Source organism: Alosa pseudoharengus, unplaced genomic scaffold (genome assembly GCF_046254945.1).
Source record: "Alosa pseudoharengus isolate Yale_2024_CS ecotype anadromous, Long Island Sound unplaced genomic scaffold, YU_APseudo_1.1 YU_APseudo_1.1_scf_48, whole genome shotgun sequence".
NCBI classification, from domain to species: Eukaryota; Metazoa; Chordata; class Actinopteri; order Clupeiformes; family Clupeidae; genus Alosa; species Alosa pseudoharengus.
Window position 1 is genome coordinate 284,157 of NW_027468822.1, and position 17,587 is coordinate 301,743.

Here is a 17,587-nt window from a genome sequence, read left to right on the forward strand (position 1 = left end):
CACCAAAAAAGAACGTATGTGTATGTTGATTTGTATTCAAATAAAGTTCAAAGTTCTAGACTCTGCCCAATATCTCTCTCTCTCACACAAACACATACATACACACATACACACACACTGCTAGACTATGTTCTCTCTCTGTCTCTCTCCCTCTCTCTCTCTCTCTCTCTCAAACACACACACACTCTCTCTCTTCTCTTTCTCTCTCTCTCACACACACACACACACACACACACTGCTAGACTGTCATCTCCCAATCTCTCTCTCTCTCTCTCTCTCTCTCTCACACACACACACACACACACACATACTGTGTTCTCTCTCTCTCTCACAAACACACACTGCTAGACTCTAGACTGTGCTGTCTCGCTCTCTCACTCACACACACACACACTCTCTGCTAGACTGTTCTCTCTCTCTCTCTGTCAAGAATCTTTATTGGCATGAATGTAGATACAATATTGCCAAAGCAGGTAATAACAATGTAAAAAGAAAATTAATAAATAATAATATTTTTAAAAAAGAGATAAAATAGCAGTGAAATAGGTGAATAAATGAATAATAATAAAACATAACAATAATAATAATAATGACAATAAAAAAGAGCATTGTGCTTTGTTTATATTATTTGGTTGACTCCTCTCTCAAAATGTGGCAGGACTGTAGGTATTTTGAGGCAAGTTGGGTAAGTGACTATCTCACCCAGGAGGAATGGAAGTTTTAGTTCATTTTTGAGAGTAATGAATACAGGGTGAATATATTCTATATCATTGTAGGTAGTCGGTGAGGAAATGTAATTCATCCTCTATTGCTCCATTATTACAATGAGCACATAATGTGCACTGTCTCACTGTCACACACACACACACACACACACTGTTAGACTGTAATCTCCCAATCTCTCTCTCTCTCTCTCTCTCTCTCTCTCTCTCACACACACACACACGCACACACTCTGCTAGACTGTGTTCTCAGAGTGAAAACAATGCTAAAACATTTTGTCAGCTATCAATTACTTCAGGGCCAGTCTCCCCAGGCAGGATTCAAACCCACACTAGAGGGGCTCCTTAACATGTCACAGACGGTCATTCTCATACTGGATCGCGTGGTCTTTTATTTTGAAATTTCGGCTAAGTTTTTAGCAGAGACACTTTGGTTTTAGCCGCTTTTGCTAACATTGTCATGTCCGGTTTCAACGTTCTATTTTCATCGAGCTAGCCATCGGGATCATGGAAACAGTAGTAAGTTTTTCGCATTAACATATTAAATAGATAATGCTTTGTATAAGAAAATGTTTCAACTGAAGCAGCAAGTTCGAGTAACCTTATATTCTTGCAGCGTGTTGCAGCATGATTTACAAGTCTAAATATCGAATTTCATAGGATATTTTAACGATGGCTACATGGCTAACATCACTTTGAAAATGCATATGATACAGTCCCGGTTTTTTTTCTTTTTCTGGCACAAACATTAATATGTTTGTTGTATCTTAGATTAGGTTACACATCCGGAAAAGTAGCTGATTTGTCGTTTTTTGAAAGGCAGTTAGTTAGCGTTAATGCCATTATGCTGGTGTGTTTTAACATGTTCGTGTGCATGGACGAACGTTAACAATCTGCCAACTTCACGTTAAGCGGTAGCAACGCTAATATTTGCATTTTTGTAGGTGGATATCAAGTATTTTTGTCCTATAAAAGTCCTATAAATCTAATACAAAGGTCTAAACGTGGATAGACTGAGTGGCGATTGAAATATAGCTAAGTTAATGTAAGATTTACAGATTTGGTTGATAATGGCAGACAATTTGCAAATGAACTTGCTTATCATGAGAAACTGGTGAGTGATCAAATGAACAACTTAATTTCATTTGCACCATCTTATTATAAACGAAGACATTTTCTAAAAACAAAGGCATCTTTGTGTTTACTTTTTTGAGGTACGACCACAGGTGGAGTTACAGGCACTGCTACAGCAGGCAGGTGCTGACAAACTTGTCTTCACCTTGAAAGAGGTGAGTCTAAGGACAAACTCCAGCTCACCTGGCACTAGTGTTTCCAAGCTGGGCACTAGTGTTTGCAAGCTGGGCCCATGCTTTTCACTTTAGTCTATGAGCACAATCTCTGAAGCACAATGCCTTCATTTTCACTAGAAAAACAGTTTTAAGCCTTTGAACATAATTTGGCAAGTGGATATTAACTTCCATATGTACAGAGATTTCTAACCATCTAATACATAACTACAGTAAAATTAGTGTACCTCAGAGTGAATATGGTCTAGCTTCCCATTTCTGAGGTTTGGGTTAAAAATAAGTGCTTTTCATTACAAGGGCATGTGACTGGAAGTTGTTTGTGTTGTCAAACCAGTTTGATATTTGCCTCTGAACTGTGACATGGGTGCATTAGGTTTCAAAACCAATCCAGTCTTGTCCAGGCATATACTGTGCAATTTGCAACATTATAATTTTAATGGTACAATCTGTACATAACCTAATAGTTTTAAGCACCCTGGGTTCAGTCAAATTGTCCTGGTAGGCTTAAGTATTAATTTAACTTAAGTAGTAATTTGAATACTATGGCATTTTTTTCTTGCCATGGCTGTGGGCTCGAGGGAAGCTTGTATGAATTAGTTAGGAAGTGTTAGTCATCCCAGACCATGATAGACAGATTACATGTACTGGTCTACGGAGGCGAAGGCAATATGTGGAATAGTTTTTTACTCATCTGAGACAAGTTCTGCTCTCATCATTGGACTGAGAAAAGACTAACAGCCATGGTTAACATAATTGTTTCTGGGCGTGTAGAGTAGTAGAGTAGAGATACTTTATTGATCCCGAAGGAAATTAAGGTGTCCAGCAGCAGATACATTTATCACAAAGCAAAAATCCAACATTTGACATATCCACATATCTACATATCACATATCCACATATCGCTCACTGCACATACCAGTATACATATATACATGCAGACATTCGTTAACTGTCAGTTTAGACTGTCGCCAGATAGAGAAGTGTCTGAAGACTGAAATGCCCACCATTGTAATAAATAGATAAGTATTAGTGCATGACAAGGTGTGTCTAAGTGTATGAGTTAAAAGTGATTGCTATTTGTTTTTGTAGGTGATGTATTACCTCGGTAAGTACATCAAGATAAAGCATCTCTACGACCAGCAGCAGCAGCACATAGTGCACTGTGGAGGCGACGCGCTTGGAGCTCTGCTGAGGGTCGAAACATTCTCTTTGAAAGAGCCACGGTACTTAATGATACATGAACACTTTTGTGGACGACACAGATATCTCTCTTTTTGTCCCTCCCCCTATTATTAATTTCTCTCTCTCACTCTCTCACACTTTCATACTATTTCTCTGTCTTAATAACACAGAAATTCTCTCTCTCTCTCTCTCTCATGCACACAGAGGGTATGTGTTGGGAGGGGTGGCAGTGAACAGCTGGGCTGTTGAGTAGTCCTCGGGGGCGTTTAGGGACAGGGAAGGGTTAGGAAGGGCTGGAGCACAGGTGTTGGTGTCTGTGCACACAGCTGCCCCCCACTGCTGTCCTTCTGTCTGACCCTGCACAGCTACGGTACTTCTTCACCCTCCTGTACTGAGTTAGTGCCGTAAACAAAAAAAAGTGTTTTGGAAAATAGTGTTGCTGTATTTGTGACCATTTACACTTACATAAGTTGTTGTAAAAAAGCTGACTAAGATAAGCAAATGAGCGCTCATAGTGAAAGCAAAAGCACTTTGCTGTTTTTGACTCTTAACTGTTCTTACATTCGCTCTGCAGAGTCTTGTTTGCTATGATAATGAAAAACCTAACTGCAGTGACAACCACTCAAACAGCAGGTGTAGTATTTTTATGTATTCAGTTGTATCTTTACATATGTTTACTATGAGCTATTAAACATTAACCTAAAGTTTTGCTGCATTTAAAAAGTTAAGTTGACTTCTCTCTTTTCTATGTAGAATCTCAACCTGCACTTTCGCAACTCGACAGCCAGAATGAAGCAGAAGGGAGATCAGAGGTAAAGACATTGGTTTGTTCAAAAGGAAAGAAAACAAAGTCCTGGTTTAATCTGGAGGCCTTGTTTTGTGTGGCTGTTTTTTTTAGATTGTTTTTTTGTATGAATGAATGAAAATGAACATATGCAAATGAATGTGAGCTATATGTATTAAAGTCAACTAGTTTAAATTTAGATGTACTTGACTGGGCTTGTTCAGAGCCGTTGTAGAGAGCGCCCTTAAGATGATGTGTGAGTGGCAGCACAAGCACAGTGTGTGTGTGTGTGTCCTCTTTCCTGTGTGTGTGTGTGCTTGCACATGTGTAATAGCGTCTCTCTCTGACTCATACAGTACCTCATTGACGATTCGGACTCCGAGTTCAGCGTGGAGTTTGAGGTGGAGTCGATCGATTCGGACTCCGAGTTCAGCGTGGAGTTTGAGGTGGAGTCGATCGACTCGGACACATACAGCGAGAATGATGAGGCCTCTGTTTCAAGGGAAGACAAGGTGTCAGAGTGGTTTCATCCCACCCCACAGATGAAAGCACTGACCAGCTCCTGCCCGCCCCAGACGCCCGGTCTCACTCTCCTTATCTCTCTCTCCCTGCGCAGGTTTATGAAGCCTGTCTGCCCGTTAAGTGCCTGGAGCCCTGTGTCATCTGCCAGAGCCGGCCACCGAACGGCTGCATCGTGCACGGCCACACCGGGCACCTCATGGCCTGCTACACCTGTGCCATGAATCTGAAGAACTGCAACAAGCCATGCCCAGTGTGCCGCCAGGACATCCAGTCCGTCGTGCTGACCTATGTCTCCTGAGGCCCAGTCCGTCGTGCTGACCTATGTCTCCTGAGGCCCAGACCTTCCACCACTTTCTTCCTCGCACACACAGACACAAAGATTTATCATAGTATATTTAGTATATTCTTTATCTTCTACAGTCCTTATTGCTTAGTTGTGTTTTTATATTATATACTTTTAATTACTTTTTCTGCTGTTAGTGAATGTGTGTGTGTATGTTGTCTGTATGCTACTGTGACCTTGAATTTCCCCTAGGGATTAATAAAGTATATATCTATCTATCTATCTATCTATCTATCTATCTATCTATCTATCTATCATACATACACTTCACTTAGAGTTATTCATCACACATAGGATTTAACGTTCCGAAACTTTTGCCCTTGTCAAATGCAGATGTTTTATCAGTTTATTGATATCGTCACAGGCTGGCAGTCTTGCACTATAGGTCATGTCAACAGGATAAGAGGAGTGATTTAAAAACTCTTTACTCTCAAAAAGTGGAAATATATGGAAAATACTGCTATCCATAGCTGTAATATCATAATGGCACTACCTGAAAATCTAACAGTTTACGCTACTCTTATGTCTTCAATTAACATTGTAAAAACTTTTTAAAACACCCCTACCCATGAATGATGAGGTTTTTTTTGTATTGTAATGGTCTCCTCTCTCTCCCCCTCTCTATCTGGCGTACAAATTCAGGGTAAGCAAATTACTTGTCTGGAGTGCTTTTCTCCAACATTTTCATGTCCTCTGTTGTTTGCATTTCCCTTAACATGAACATTGTATAGTATTCTATAATCTTACGTCTTATGTTTAATAGGCTCGTATAATGTGTTTTGTTAATACAGGCTGGTGAAAGATAATTTTAGAAAATGCAAATCTGTCAATACACAAAAAAGATTATTTCTCCCTCTCTCATTCAAGCGGTCCCACCATACATTCAAGAATTTTTTTTTAACATCACCCATTGTTACATTAATGTAATATTAGAGCAGATATGTGTCACATATCATAGATTTAGTGCTGTGAGAGTGAGTGTAGCATCATGCAGAATGTTTTAGAAGGCCTGCTGGTTAAAAAACGGGTGCTCTTATTTACATTGGCCTTTGGCAGCTTACATTTTTCAGTATCTGGCCTGCATACCGAAGAGTTTGCCCACCCATGTTCTATGTGTTTGAAGCAACAAAATAAAGCAAATGGAGGTAAAATTTACTCAAGCATTTTAATGGTAGAAAAAATAATAACAAAAAGCAACAACAGAATAATCACAAGACAAACTACATAGAAAATGACCGTGATGGTGTGGCATTTGCATCTGGAACAAAAAGAGAGAGAAAAATAATGAGTAATAATGTAACACAAATTGAGTATTTTGCTTCATACTGGATTTACCCATTCTGTTCTGTCTCCGGGGAGGGGGGGTCAACCAGGGGGGGTGCGCTGGGGGGGGGGGAGCGGTTCACCGGCAACATTTCCATATACAGCACTGCAGAACACCAGAGATAAAAGACATTTCAGAAAGATCATGAAACATGGGTGATTTTTGGAGCCCAAGTCAGATGCTGGTTTTATTTACAATGATGCACATGAAGGGGGAGAAAGTATGCTTTCCAATCAAATTACAAGTTCCACATTAATACTACATAGATCTGGCACCAGCATGCGTTCTGCCACCTAGTCATTGTCTGGACATGGACTTTGTGTCCCAGAGTGGATGGGGGGACAGGGGGACAGACAGAGAAAATGTGTGTTCGAGTACCGTAAAACTTCAAATAATGGCCGAGTCCCTAAGACGCCTGTCTCTTTTAAACGCCTGGCATGGCTACAGATTTGGGTTAAAGGCCGGTCTCCAGTAGAGGCCTGGTCTGTTTTTTAGTTTCGGGTTATTTAATCTTCTAAAACCCGTCAGATCGTCTGTTTAAAGATTCGCAATGACACGAAACCGTTACAGAAAGGAGGTTACAGCAGTGTGAATTAGATGTTGCACGTCGTTACAAGCCGTTGCAAAGCATTCACATGTCTGGTCACAGTTGCAAGGTTGCATCAAGTTGCTGCTCATCTCGCTGCGAATCTTGGGTGTGATTTGGGCTTAAGTATGGCGTAGAATGCGCACGTTATGATTAGATGGCATTAAAAGACTGCAGCGGTGAAAAGCTAGAGTTCCAAATTGTATAACTTTTTTCCCAATATGAACTATGCCTATGTCCGACTTCGTCATCGTTCAATTCATCCCTTGTGTTTAAAATTTGCGGATAGGCCGATGGTAAGCTGGTTTTTATGCTGGCAACAAAACCAGAACGGTTCGCGAACTTTATTCTTTATTCTAAATGCCATGGCGATAAAGAGAAAGAAGTCAGAAAAGGAATTTACCTTAGACTAGGCTATATCAGAGCCCGTCTACGGACATTCTCTGGCTATATAACCTACTGAAATAGGTTTATGATGTAAAGTCAAGTGCGCTTCTAGGGACTGGTGTGTGTGCGCACAGTTTTTATTGATGAGTCAGAGTGGCAAGTGCTGCGCATAGTTGCAGTGGAATGTGGCTGCCCAGGGCATTATAAAACTTCTCACTCTTAGACCTACTCATACACGTCGGTGAAATGGCGTATTTAGCTGTCTAAATTTGAATCATATGCTGGGGGAGAAATCGTCGGACATCCATGATTATTTTGTTATTCAGCACCCCTGGTCAAAAATATGTTCCCGCGCGCCTGGAAGTAGGCTATGATTTGAATGTAGACTGTTGTCAAATTTGGCAAATACAAAACGGGAGAAACAATATGGTTCATGCTCTCTCATGCTGTTTCATTCATGCCGAAAAGTAGGGAGAATGAAACATTAAGCACGTTCCACTTTTGTATAAATAATTCCTGAACGTTTTTTTGTCAGGGCTGATAATGCAACTGTATTTGACAAAGGACCAATATAGGCTATTTGCTAGTGACAAAATATGAGCTTTCAGTGTGATACGATCTCTTTGTAGATTACGTTTAATTAAAACGTGGTTCATCTGTTCTGGCTATCCCCGCTATTTGGATCTTACTGTATCTCACTCAATGAACATCTCAACACTAAATTAATGATACAAGGATACAAGGAAGTTTATTGTCACATGCATATAGTTACTGGAAGTAAGAAATGCAGTGAAATTATGTCTGGTGTCAGCCTATTTGTGCATTTATGGGGGGGTAAAAAGTGCAGTAGAAGAGGGGTTTAGTAGATTTAGTGGCAAGGGCTGCATAAAAAAAGGTGGGGGAGGATTGGGATTGGGTGGGGAGCACCAACAAGGAGCACCCAAGAGCAACAGGGGCAAGGAAAAACTCCCTTACCAAGGAAGAAACCTTGGGCAGATCCACGGCTCAAGGGGCTAACCCAACTGCCAGGGGTCTTGGTGTGTGGGTTGGGGGGATGACAGGGGAGATGGGATAGTGTGCAGTGTATGTGGGGAGAGGGCAGTGTGCAATATGTGTGTTGGAGAAGCTTCCTCATGAGACAATGTGCTGTGTATTGGGGGGGGGGGGGGGGGGGGGCAGTGTGCTGTAAGTATGTTGGCGATGTGTGTTGGAGAAGCTTCCTGATGAAATAATGTGCTGTGTATGTAGGGGGCGGGGGGGGGGGGGGGGGCAGGGACTATTGTAAGCAGAGTCCTGTATGTATGATGTATGTGAGTGATGACAGTGAAGATGTGTGTGTGGGCGGGAGGGGAGTGGAGCAGTGACTGTGTGTGTGTGTGTGTAGTGTGTGTGTGGGCAGTGTGCTGTAAGTATGTTGGGGATGTGTATTGGAGAAGCTTCCTGATGAAATAATGTGCTGTGTATGTAGGGGGGGGCAGGGACTTACTATGATGACTAATGATGATCCGTAATTGTCATCAGATAGCCTAGTCATATAGGTAGACATTCAGTGTGTTTGAAATAATTAATTCAATAATATTTTCCATCTTTGCAGAGGAAAAGTTTTGTGTAAAGGGAATTAAAGGCCTGTCTCATATAGACGCCTGTCTCTAATACTAGCCGGTGCAGTTTGGCGATTTGGGAAAATAAAAGCCCAGGCTATTATTTGGAGTTTTACGGTATGTATGTCTGTCTGTCTGTGTTTGTTGCTTGCATACATACTTTTACAGCTTGTCCTCGGAGGGGGGGGGGGGTTCCAATTCCTTGTCCAATCTCTTGTCTGGGACACTACACATAAAAATAAAAATAAATTAAAAACAGCCATTATCAAGAAAAGTTCCACATTTACATCTAGATTATCTGCAAGGCAAAATGGAATAAAATGACATTTTTAGCCAATAAAAAGGGGATAACAATGAATGGTGGAATGTGGTTTTGGGTCACAGCAGAGCCTGAAGGGCTTCATCAATTAGTGGTAGAGTTGGGGCCCTGGGCCACTCGGGCCGATCTGGAAACATTTGAATGACAAACGACGCCAAAAAATACAATTTTCATGCCTCCTTTGCCAAAGAAATGTCTGATATGCTTGAAATTCCATATTTAGCAAATTCAAGGGAGGTTTAGCCTATTCAGCATTCATCATTAGATGTGATTTCGCGCGTTTCAGGCCTGCATGTAAAATGAAATTCTGAAAGTGAAAAGTGAAACTCTGCTAATGACAGGCTCACATGTGGATATTGCTGGTGAAGCCTAGTGGAAGACTGCCTATAGCCTATTGGTAATTGTAGTGAAATTCTGCCAAGCGCAGATCTGACTTGTTACAGTCGGTTGGAAGTTGTGGATCAATAAATGTAGTGGGCTAGCCTTGTCAGTCGTTGTCACGTCAAGTTATTTTTAAGTTTAAACACAACGCAAAAGTTTTACATAGAACATCTTCATATGACCATCTCTGCTACACGGTGCACAGACAATCTGTTGCGGTTTAGCCAGTAGGCCTAGGCTAATTTTGAATATGACAGGGGGACGGTAGTCTTCCTGATTGAGCTTAGGCTACTTTACAATTTTACTGTCTCTGAATTTATTTCGTTGTTGGCCATGTGCACATAGCTGCCTGATTAACAGTGTTTCTGTATTTAACTCTGGCAAGCTGTTGAGACGTTAGGTTATTGGTTGAATGTGCCAGGCTGTTGTTGTCTTCTTCGTAAAAGACGTAAAGCAACATAGCCTACCACAACTTTTTTTTATGTTCCAACTAGTACATGTTGTGCAATGTTGCTAGGAAGGATTTAGCATTGCAACAATCACATTCTTAGCGTTTTTGGGGAGCCTCGCGCTCTATAGACAGTCTTTTGATCAAAAATGATACTAATACTATACTATACTAATGATATTTAAACATGCAGAACAAAATTGATTTAAATGTAAAGAAACCAAACCAAGAACCAAAACACTTCATTCATTCACTTCATTTTTAGCCATGATGATACCCACGTTCTCTCCATAGACAGTAGCCTCTTCTCTCCCAGGCTTCTCATCCTCTAGCGCCATTCAATTTAATACGCAAATACGTGATGACGTATTGACTGCTGCTTGCTTTACTGAGGAGTTGGCATCACTGACTGACATTCCCTCCACTTTTGAGAAACATCGACAGACACTAGATCTCATGCGAGAATACAGCGAACGAACTCAAAATGCCACCAGACATCGACGCACTGTGTTACCTATCGTTTTTGTAATTTAAAAAAATAAAGCATGTTGCTGCAAACCTGTCAATCTGTATAGGCTTATCCTGGACTGCCACATACTAGGTTAGCCTACTGGATACAAAAAAGCAACAGCCTAGGAACTATGTGAATAAAAACCTACATGTTTGAATTACCATGCAGGACTAATCGTGGAGGATAATTCAGTGATAACTTTAGTCATTTGCATTTATCATGCTAAAAATCTGACATCAAAGGGAAAATGATAAAGAAACATTGTTTGTAATGGTAGACTATTACTAACGATTCGCGAGAAAAACCAAGGTGAATAGATAGATAGATAGATAGATAGCAGTATTGCGCGGTCTGCCCGAAATTAAGCGGCCCGCGGATGACCGCAGTCACCCGCGGTTATGAGTCATAAACAAAATATTTTAATGATATTCGGGTAATTTGCGGGCGGGTCAGTTAAAATTAATTAAATATATATTTTCTACAAATAGGCCTACTTAAAATATCAGAAGAAGGCTAGCATCAATACAGTAAAGCATCAATACAGTAAAGTAGCCTAAGTAAAGAAGCTGAAGACGCGAGTTAAAATAATAAAGACACCCCTTCAGGAAAAGCGATAGGGCCTAAGCTATGGGAAATATTGGGAAAAGTTCTTAGAAGATGACAGTAGTACAAGTTATGGTCTATGTAGGCCTACTTCTTGCGAAGCCATTTAAAAGTATGACAGCCAAAACGGGCAGCCTGCAGGAATAAATGTTATGGCAGGCACAGACTACACAGCCATACCTACCGGTAGGCTATAGGTTCGCGCATGCATAAAAGTTACCTTAGTTCGTTGTGTTTGTGACTTTAAACAGTGGATGTGCTTTAGTAAATGTGCTTTGTGCTTCATTCAGCATTATAAACCAGTTCTTACGCTAACGTTTTGACCAGCAACGTATCTCTCTTGCCTATACCTTGCCTCACCATTTCTGTTTTCAAAAGAAAGATGTAGGCCTATGTCCATGGCCTTCAAATCGTATAGTGTTCTAATCCTTGGTGGTTGCGTGCGTGCTTGCGCTCTTATTCTCATTCTCTCTCCTGCGCAAACATTATGTCCTGCATACTGCGTGCAGTTCTACCGCATAAAGTTTCGCAAAGAAATTAGTTTGTTTTACAGAAATGGCCTACTGTCACACTGCATGCAGGCTATAACCAAAAGCACACATTTTGTAAATAAGCGGGTCGGATCGCGGGTCGGGTATAATTTTGTCCTAATTAATATTCGCGGTCCGAGTTGCTGTCGGGTTGATTAAAATATCGGGCGACCGCGGGCCGCTTGTGGCCAAACCCGCGCAACACTGATAGATAGATAGATAGATAGATAGATAGATAGATAGATAGATACTTTATTGATCCCTAGGGGAAATTCAAGATTCAGGCATGCAGGCTGAAACTGCCTGGCGTCAAGCAGATGATGTAGCCTACAGTTACCAATATGTGGCAGACTAGAAATGTTAAAGTTTAGGTTAACACATTGTGTTATACAGTAACAATGGGTGTGTGGATAGGATAGTCCACATTGTTAAGGGCAATGATGGCTTTGAGACAGTCGCAAGGTATGTCATGGGAAGTGGCTTTGTAGGAAAGTATCTTAGATAATGTAAGAACTGTAATACCTGGCCAGAACTACAAGGCCCAGAATGCTTAGCATGGAGAGAGGAAGTGGCAAGGAAGAAGAGGGAAAGTTAGATTTGGCGTTGTGGCTGGTGAATAAACACGCTTTTCAGTTCGAACTCGTTTGTACGTGAATCCTTATACTACTATCCTCCCCCTGAACATATCAAGGTTTACAATAATTTAGCCTACTTGACGCAAGTATGGATGTTTAATCTGCTCACCAATATCGCCATAGGGGAGCAGTATTGCCATAGAGCAGTCTTTTAGGCTATCCTTGTCTCGGCCTATCATTGCAGAGCGCGACCTCCAAAACATGACGTCAGCCCGCCCTTAAAACAGGCACACACACCCCCGTCTTTAACTGAGAAGACGTAGCTTACAGACAGCAACGAAGAATTATCAGCAGCAAAGGAATCAGCTAAAGGTAAGCCCATGGAAACTTGATTTGTTGATGATAAAGTTTGTCAGTGCAGTGATGTTAAGGCCTGTAAACAAAGTCTTTGGGGTCACTTTTAAGAGAGCCCCGTGCGCAGGGATGGAGTGAGAGAAAGCGGAGAGGTTTTTCGAACTGAGAATGAGATGCGTGTGGAACGTGCTGTTGAGACTGGAGCTAGTCATATTCAAAATAATGCAAAAATAAATCCGCAGATAAAACCAAAATCCTCGTTCATTTGCTAACCACTTTCAGATAGAATGTAAGATTGAATATGTTGTCAGAGATTTGTAGGAAGCAAGAAACCAATAGAGCTGCACAGTCCCGCCCACAGCCAAAACGCGGTTAGGTGCCGGATGTAAGCTTCCCATTCATTTGTCCCATTGACGTTTGGAAAAATCCGTATCTAAAGAGTTTTACAGCATGTCTTAGGCTAACCAGCTACGGCATAACTCATAAGCATACAACATATCATTTCGGGACTGTGCAGCTCTATTTTTACTGGTCCCATTGACCTATTTGGGGGAGGGGTAGTATAATACCAGTGGAGATCACAAAAGGAGGAGATCGCGGGGGTGCGACACACACACACAGACACACACACACACTTTAAGACACACCTCTTTTGTTGCTGGGGACAGTGGCAGACACACAGAAAGTGAGTGACTAAATCCACTAGCAACTTTTACCACTGTCTTTCTGCCTCACTGATAGCACATTAGCACATGTGCATAACCCCTCCCTCCATGCCACAGCCGAGCTGTGGCCACACTTATACCTTTTCTTAAAATAGTTATATATATATATATATAGATATATATATATATATATATAGACTTTATTTCTGCATTGTTACACTGTTGGACTTACTCATTTGCACTATCACCATGACCACTATCACCATTGCACTCACTCACACAGAGAACCTTACCTTACCTTACTATGCACAGAGAATAACAGGCTCAGTCCCTGCCTCAGTCATTGCAAGTGCCTCTTGATTGATTAATCACCACTATGTGTATACTGTTTTTTAGAATTGATTTATATAAAGTGTTAGTTAGTATAATTTGTATTTTAGTATATTTACTATATTCTTTATCTTCTACTGTCCTTGCTTAGTTGTGTTTTTATATTATATACTTTAATTACTTTTTCTGCTGTTAGTGAATGTGTGTGTATTGTCTGTGTGCTACTGAGACCTTGAATTTCCACTGGGGATCAATAAAGTATATATCTATCTATCTATCTATCTATCTATCTATCTATCTAAATTCACCTCATTCTGTGAAAAGTTTGCTTATAACAGTGTCATGTAATAACAGTGTCATTTCCTTCATTTTTCATTTTGATTTCTAGGTAACCCCTGCCTTGAAGTGCATTTGTTGTTTGACTTAAATCGACAGCTGTTGAAGTGGCATACAATGTAAGAATTAGAAAACGCTGAATACTTGCTAATTCCTTAATAATACATCTCAATTGTCTATTTGCATGTATTTTAAGAAAGAAAGGAACAGTGTACATCAATCAACAGGACCTTAACATGTAAATGCACCAGGTTTAGTCACTAACTAGTTTTCATCTGCAGTCCCTGGCAGGTTGATATTTTAAAAATGGGATTGCACATCCCAGTGATCTCATGACTCTGTGTATGTGGATTGTGATGAACCTCTTTAGGCCTATCCACTCTTCCGTTGTTTCTGCATGTGTTTGCACGTGTCTGCATGAGCCAGTTGTAACAGTGTGTAAATCATTGTTTATTTATGTTTTTTATAGGGACGGACCTGACAGGCAAATCATTTACTGCCTTAAATGCAAAAAGCCGTATGAAAACTTGTCCACGCATATGAGAAAGGTCTGCATGAAAAAAGACACGGAGGAAATGCGGAAAGAACGACTCAGGCAAGCAAAGACATCCCAAAAAGACTGGACCAAGGTGGCCAGAAGTTGGGAATACGGTGAGATCGCGGAGTTAATGAACAGCGCAGATCCCTGCCGTGCACTCATTGAGAGATTGGAGAGCAAAGGCATTTTTGTGCTCAATAACCCAGGACGCTCCACGGCAGATGTCGTTACAAATGAAAAAGAAGTGGTATGTTTTTTTTCTTAACTTGTTTTGTGTGTGTGTGTGTGTATTTGTTGTTTTCATTGCTGTTGTTTCTGTAGATGATCCAAGCTTAGGGGTTAGGAAATTTACATAAATCGCTGTTTGTTTGTATTGCAGGTGAACAATGTTCCGGGTAGCCCTGGGGAACAGAACCATGTCCTGGACAGGTGAATATTACATTACATTACATTACATTACATTACATGTATGCATTTAGCAGATGCTTTTATCCAAAGCGACTTACAAACGAGGATTAACAATCAAGCTACATAGAGGGAAGTGTGTAGAAGAAAGTAGTGCTGTACAGGGTGGAGAGGGTAATGCAGGGTAAGTGCTAAGACAGGAGGTGCTCTCTAAAGAGTTGGGTCTTGAAGTTTCTTGAAGCTGGAAAGAGACACCCCTGTTCTCTTGTGTGTTCCTCAAAAAGACCAGATCTTGATTTCACAACTGACGATGCTGGGACCTCTGCCACCAGATGAGGCAGGAGTATCCAAGAGACCCGGGAGTATGTAATCCTCCAGGTCAATCAACTGATTTTCCCACCACGCTCTCATACTCTGGAAAGCCCACCACAGATGTTTCATTTTTAACTTCACTTTTCTACGTTTTCACTTTTTTTGTGTGTGTGTGTGTGTGTGTGTGTGTGTGTGTGTGTGTGTGTGTGTGTGTGTGTGTGTGTGTGTGTGTTTTTCCTCCTTTTTTGTCCTTCTCTTATAATACATCCATTTCATTACAACCCAGCTACAGTTATTGTTTTATGCTTTTCTTGCCAGTGCTGAACATGACCACAACATGAGCTGTTTTAAATTATACATTTTCATTAGACTTCGTAGATGTAGGTATTACAGTTTGGAGTCGAAATTCGAAGTGTAAATATGGTTTAAATGTGTAAACAGGACGCCTGATATTTAATGTATGTTGTTGAATGGGAACAGTATTGTTGTGTTTAGTAATGGGTTATTAGTAGGATGTAAACAGTGCATGTGTATTAGCACTTTATTGATTAAATTCTTATTTCTTGTCTTTCTAGATAATGGAGCCCAACTTGTATTTTGAGCCAGCGACCTCCGAGCTGACCTTGCGGCCATCTCAGGAGGCGCGGGCTTTCACCAAGTTCATTGTGAAGGACTCACGTAAGTTGTGTGTGTGCGCGTGTGTGTCTGTGTCTGTGCTTGTGTGTGTATGTGTGCGTGTATGTATGTGTGTGTGTGTGTGTGTGTGTGTGTGTGTGACGTCATGGTTACTAATGTGCATTTGTTACATTTGTTTTTTTTAAGGCATAACCAGAGGAGCAAAGCCATGATGAGGGACACCATCGCCATTGCGGTTTCCGGGGCCCAGCGCTCCCCAGACTGCTGCGGAGCCCCTGCCTGCCCCACGCACTCTGCTGCAGCAGCCTGAGGAGCCAGACCAGCCCCTCCAGCACCACCCGCCCACCGACGCCTCTGGTCTGGCTGCCACCATCAGACAGCCGCTGGCCCCGGAACTCTATGACCTCATCACAGCCAGCTCCTCCACTGCCTCCTCCTCCTCCTCAGCAGCCGCCCCATCAACCAGTGCCAGCGCTGACGCCACCGCCGGCGCAGAGGCTGGTGCCACCTCCTCCACAGCCACAGCCGCAGCCTCCACTGCTCCAACAGTGTCAAGGAGCACCGCCTGGAGGCATAAGCTCCAGGCGGAGAAAGAGCGCCGTGCCCGGGAGCTGGGAGAGTACCTCAAGCCAGCGAAGAAGGTCACTCACTTCAACTGCAGGCGCTGTGGCCAACCTAGAACCAGAGAGTTTGGCCACAGTCGCTACAAGAAGGAGACCTTCTGCTCCCTGGCCGAAGGGAGAGGGAGAACTGTGGAGCAGTGGCTGGCAGAAATGGAGCTGAGGGATGAGGCAGCTCCCCCTCCTTGAGTGGACACTGTGTGTGTGTGATGGGGCAGCTCCCCCTCCCTGAGCGGACACTTTGTGTGTGCGTGAGTGTGTGTGTGAGTGTGTGTGTGTGTGTGTGTGTGTGTGTGTGTGTGTGTGTGTGTGTGTGTGTGTGTGTGTGTGTGTGTGTGTGTGTGAGTGAGTGTGAGTGTTTGTTTGTAAATATTGTGTATATAGTTTGTGTTTCATAATAAATATTATATAGTTGTTTTAATTGTTTTTGTTTTAAATTAAAAAAAAAACTTGCTATATCCTGCTCTTTTTTCTACCTTTAAAAATCTAGACTAGGTGCCTGGTAGTGAAGTCAGCGCTTCAATATCGGGTTAGGGCTGTTTCTCGGCAGTGGGGTTGACTCTCTCGCAATCGTCGTTGCTGATTGGCTCCTGCTCCGCTCCGCACCACCCTAACACTCTCTGCCTGTAATAATAATTCTAATGATTCTAAAGATTAGAATTGGATGATGTAAGTTTCCTTTGTGGTTGATACGATATTAAAAGCTCAGAGATATATAAAGGTGCTATGCCATTTAGAGCTTTGTAAGTAATTAACATAACCTTTAAATCAATTCTATAGGAAATAGGGAGCCAGTGCAGTTCAGCCAACACAGGGGTGATGTGTTCTCTCTTCTTGGTCTTAGTTAAAAGTCTAGCCGCAGAGTTCTGTATGAGTGCCAATTTCTTTAGATGTTTTTTGGGAAGACCAGTGAAAAGTGCATTGCAGTAGTCTAACCTGCTAGTGATAAAGGCATGAATTCGTTTTTCTGCATCTTGTGGAGTTAAAAAGGGCACCTGTAAACACCCCACGTGGGAGGATTACTACAATCTGGGCTGCCCAGTATCAACAGCCTGTATTACCAATGGCAAGACTGCCACCCTGTGGCAATATTGGTGAACTGGCAGTGAAATTCTTTTAAAATGATTGCGGGTGATTCTTAGACTACTGGCACTTTCATGTCCTTTGATCATATTTTATATAAATAAAAATAAAAACAGACAAACAAAAAAAAGGGAAATTTCTAACTTCCATAATTATCTTTACAAATGAAATACAATGGAATAC

General features: G+C 41.6%; 1 protein-coding gene and 1 long non-coding RNA gene across 2 annotated transcripts; both read left to right on the forward strand.

Annotated features, from left to right (window-relative positions):
* The first annotated feature begins 3,763 nt into the window (after nt 1-3,763).
* Nucleotides 3,764-4,991, forward strand: LOC143103588 (E3 ubiquitin-protein ligase Mdm2-like). The gene is made up of 4 exons (XM_076267298.1): nt 3,764-3,844; nt 3,965-4,023; nt 4,352-4,507; nt 4,612-4,991. The coding sequence occupies exons 1-4, from the start codon at nt 3,799-3,801 to the stop codon at nt 4,813-4,815; spliced, it is 465 nt and encodes a 154-aa protein (XP_076123413.1). The 5' UTR covers nt 3,764-3,798; the 3' UTR covers nt 4,816-4,991.
* A 5,272-nt stretch (nt 4,992-10,263) lies between these two features.
* Nucleotides 10,264-16,677, forward strand: LOC143103586 (uncharacterized). Its single transcript, XR_012982908.1, has 6 exons — nt 10,264-12,497; nt 13,863-13,929; nt 14,280-14,595; nt 14,728-14,777; nt 15,641-15,743; nt 15,888-16,677. It is a non-coding gene; the product is annotated as an uncharacterized LOC143103586 (long non-coding RNA).
* The last annotated feature ends 910 nt before the right edge of the window (nt 16,678-17,587 follow it).

Excerpts from the sequence above, each read along its gene's own strand:
- LOC143103588 (XM_076267298.1), top strand. The coding sequence starts at position 3,799 with ATGATAATGAAAAACCTAACTGCAGTGACAACCACTCAAACAGCAG. Across the intron at positions 3,845-3,964 it reads GACAACCACTCAAACAGCAG|AATCTCAACCTGCACTTTCG; the intron begins GTGTAGTATTTT and ends TTTTCTATGTAG. Across the intron at positions 4,508-4,611 it reads CTGTTTCAAGGGAAGACAAG|GTTTATGAAGCCTGTCTGCC; the intron begins GTGTCAGAGTGG and ends CTCCCTGCGCAG.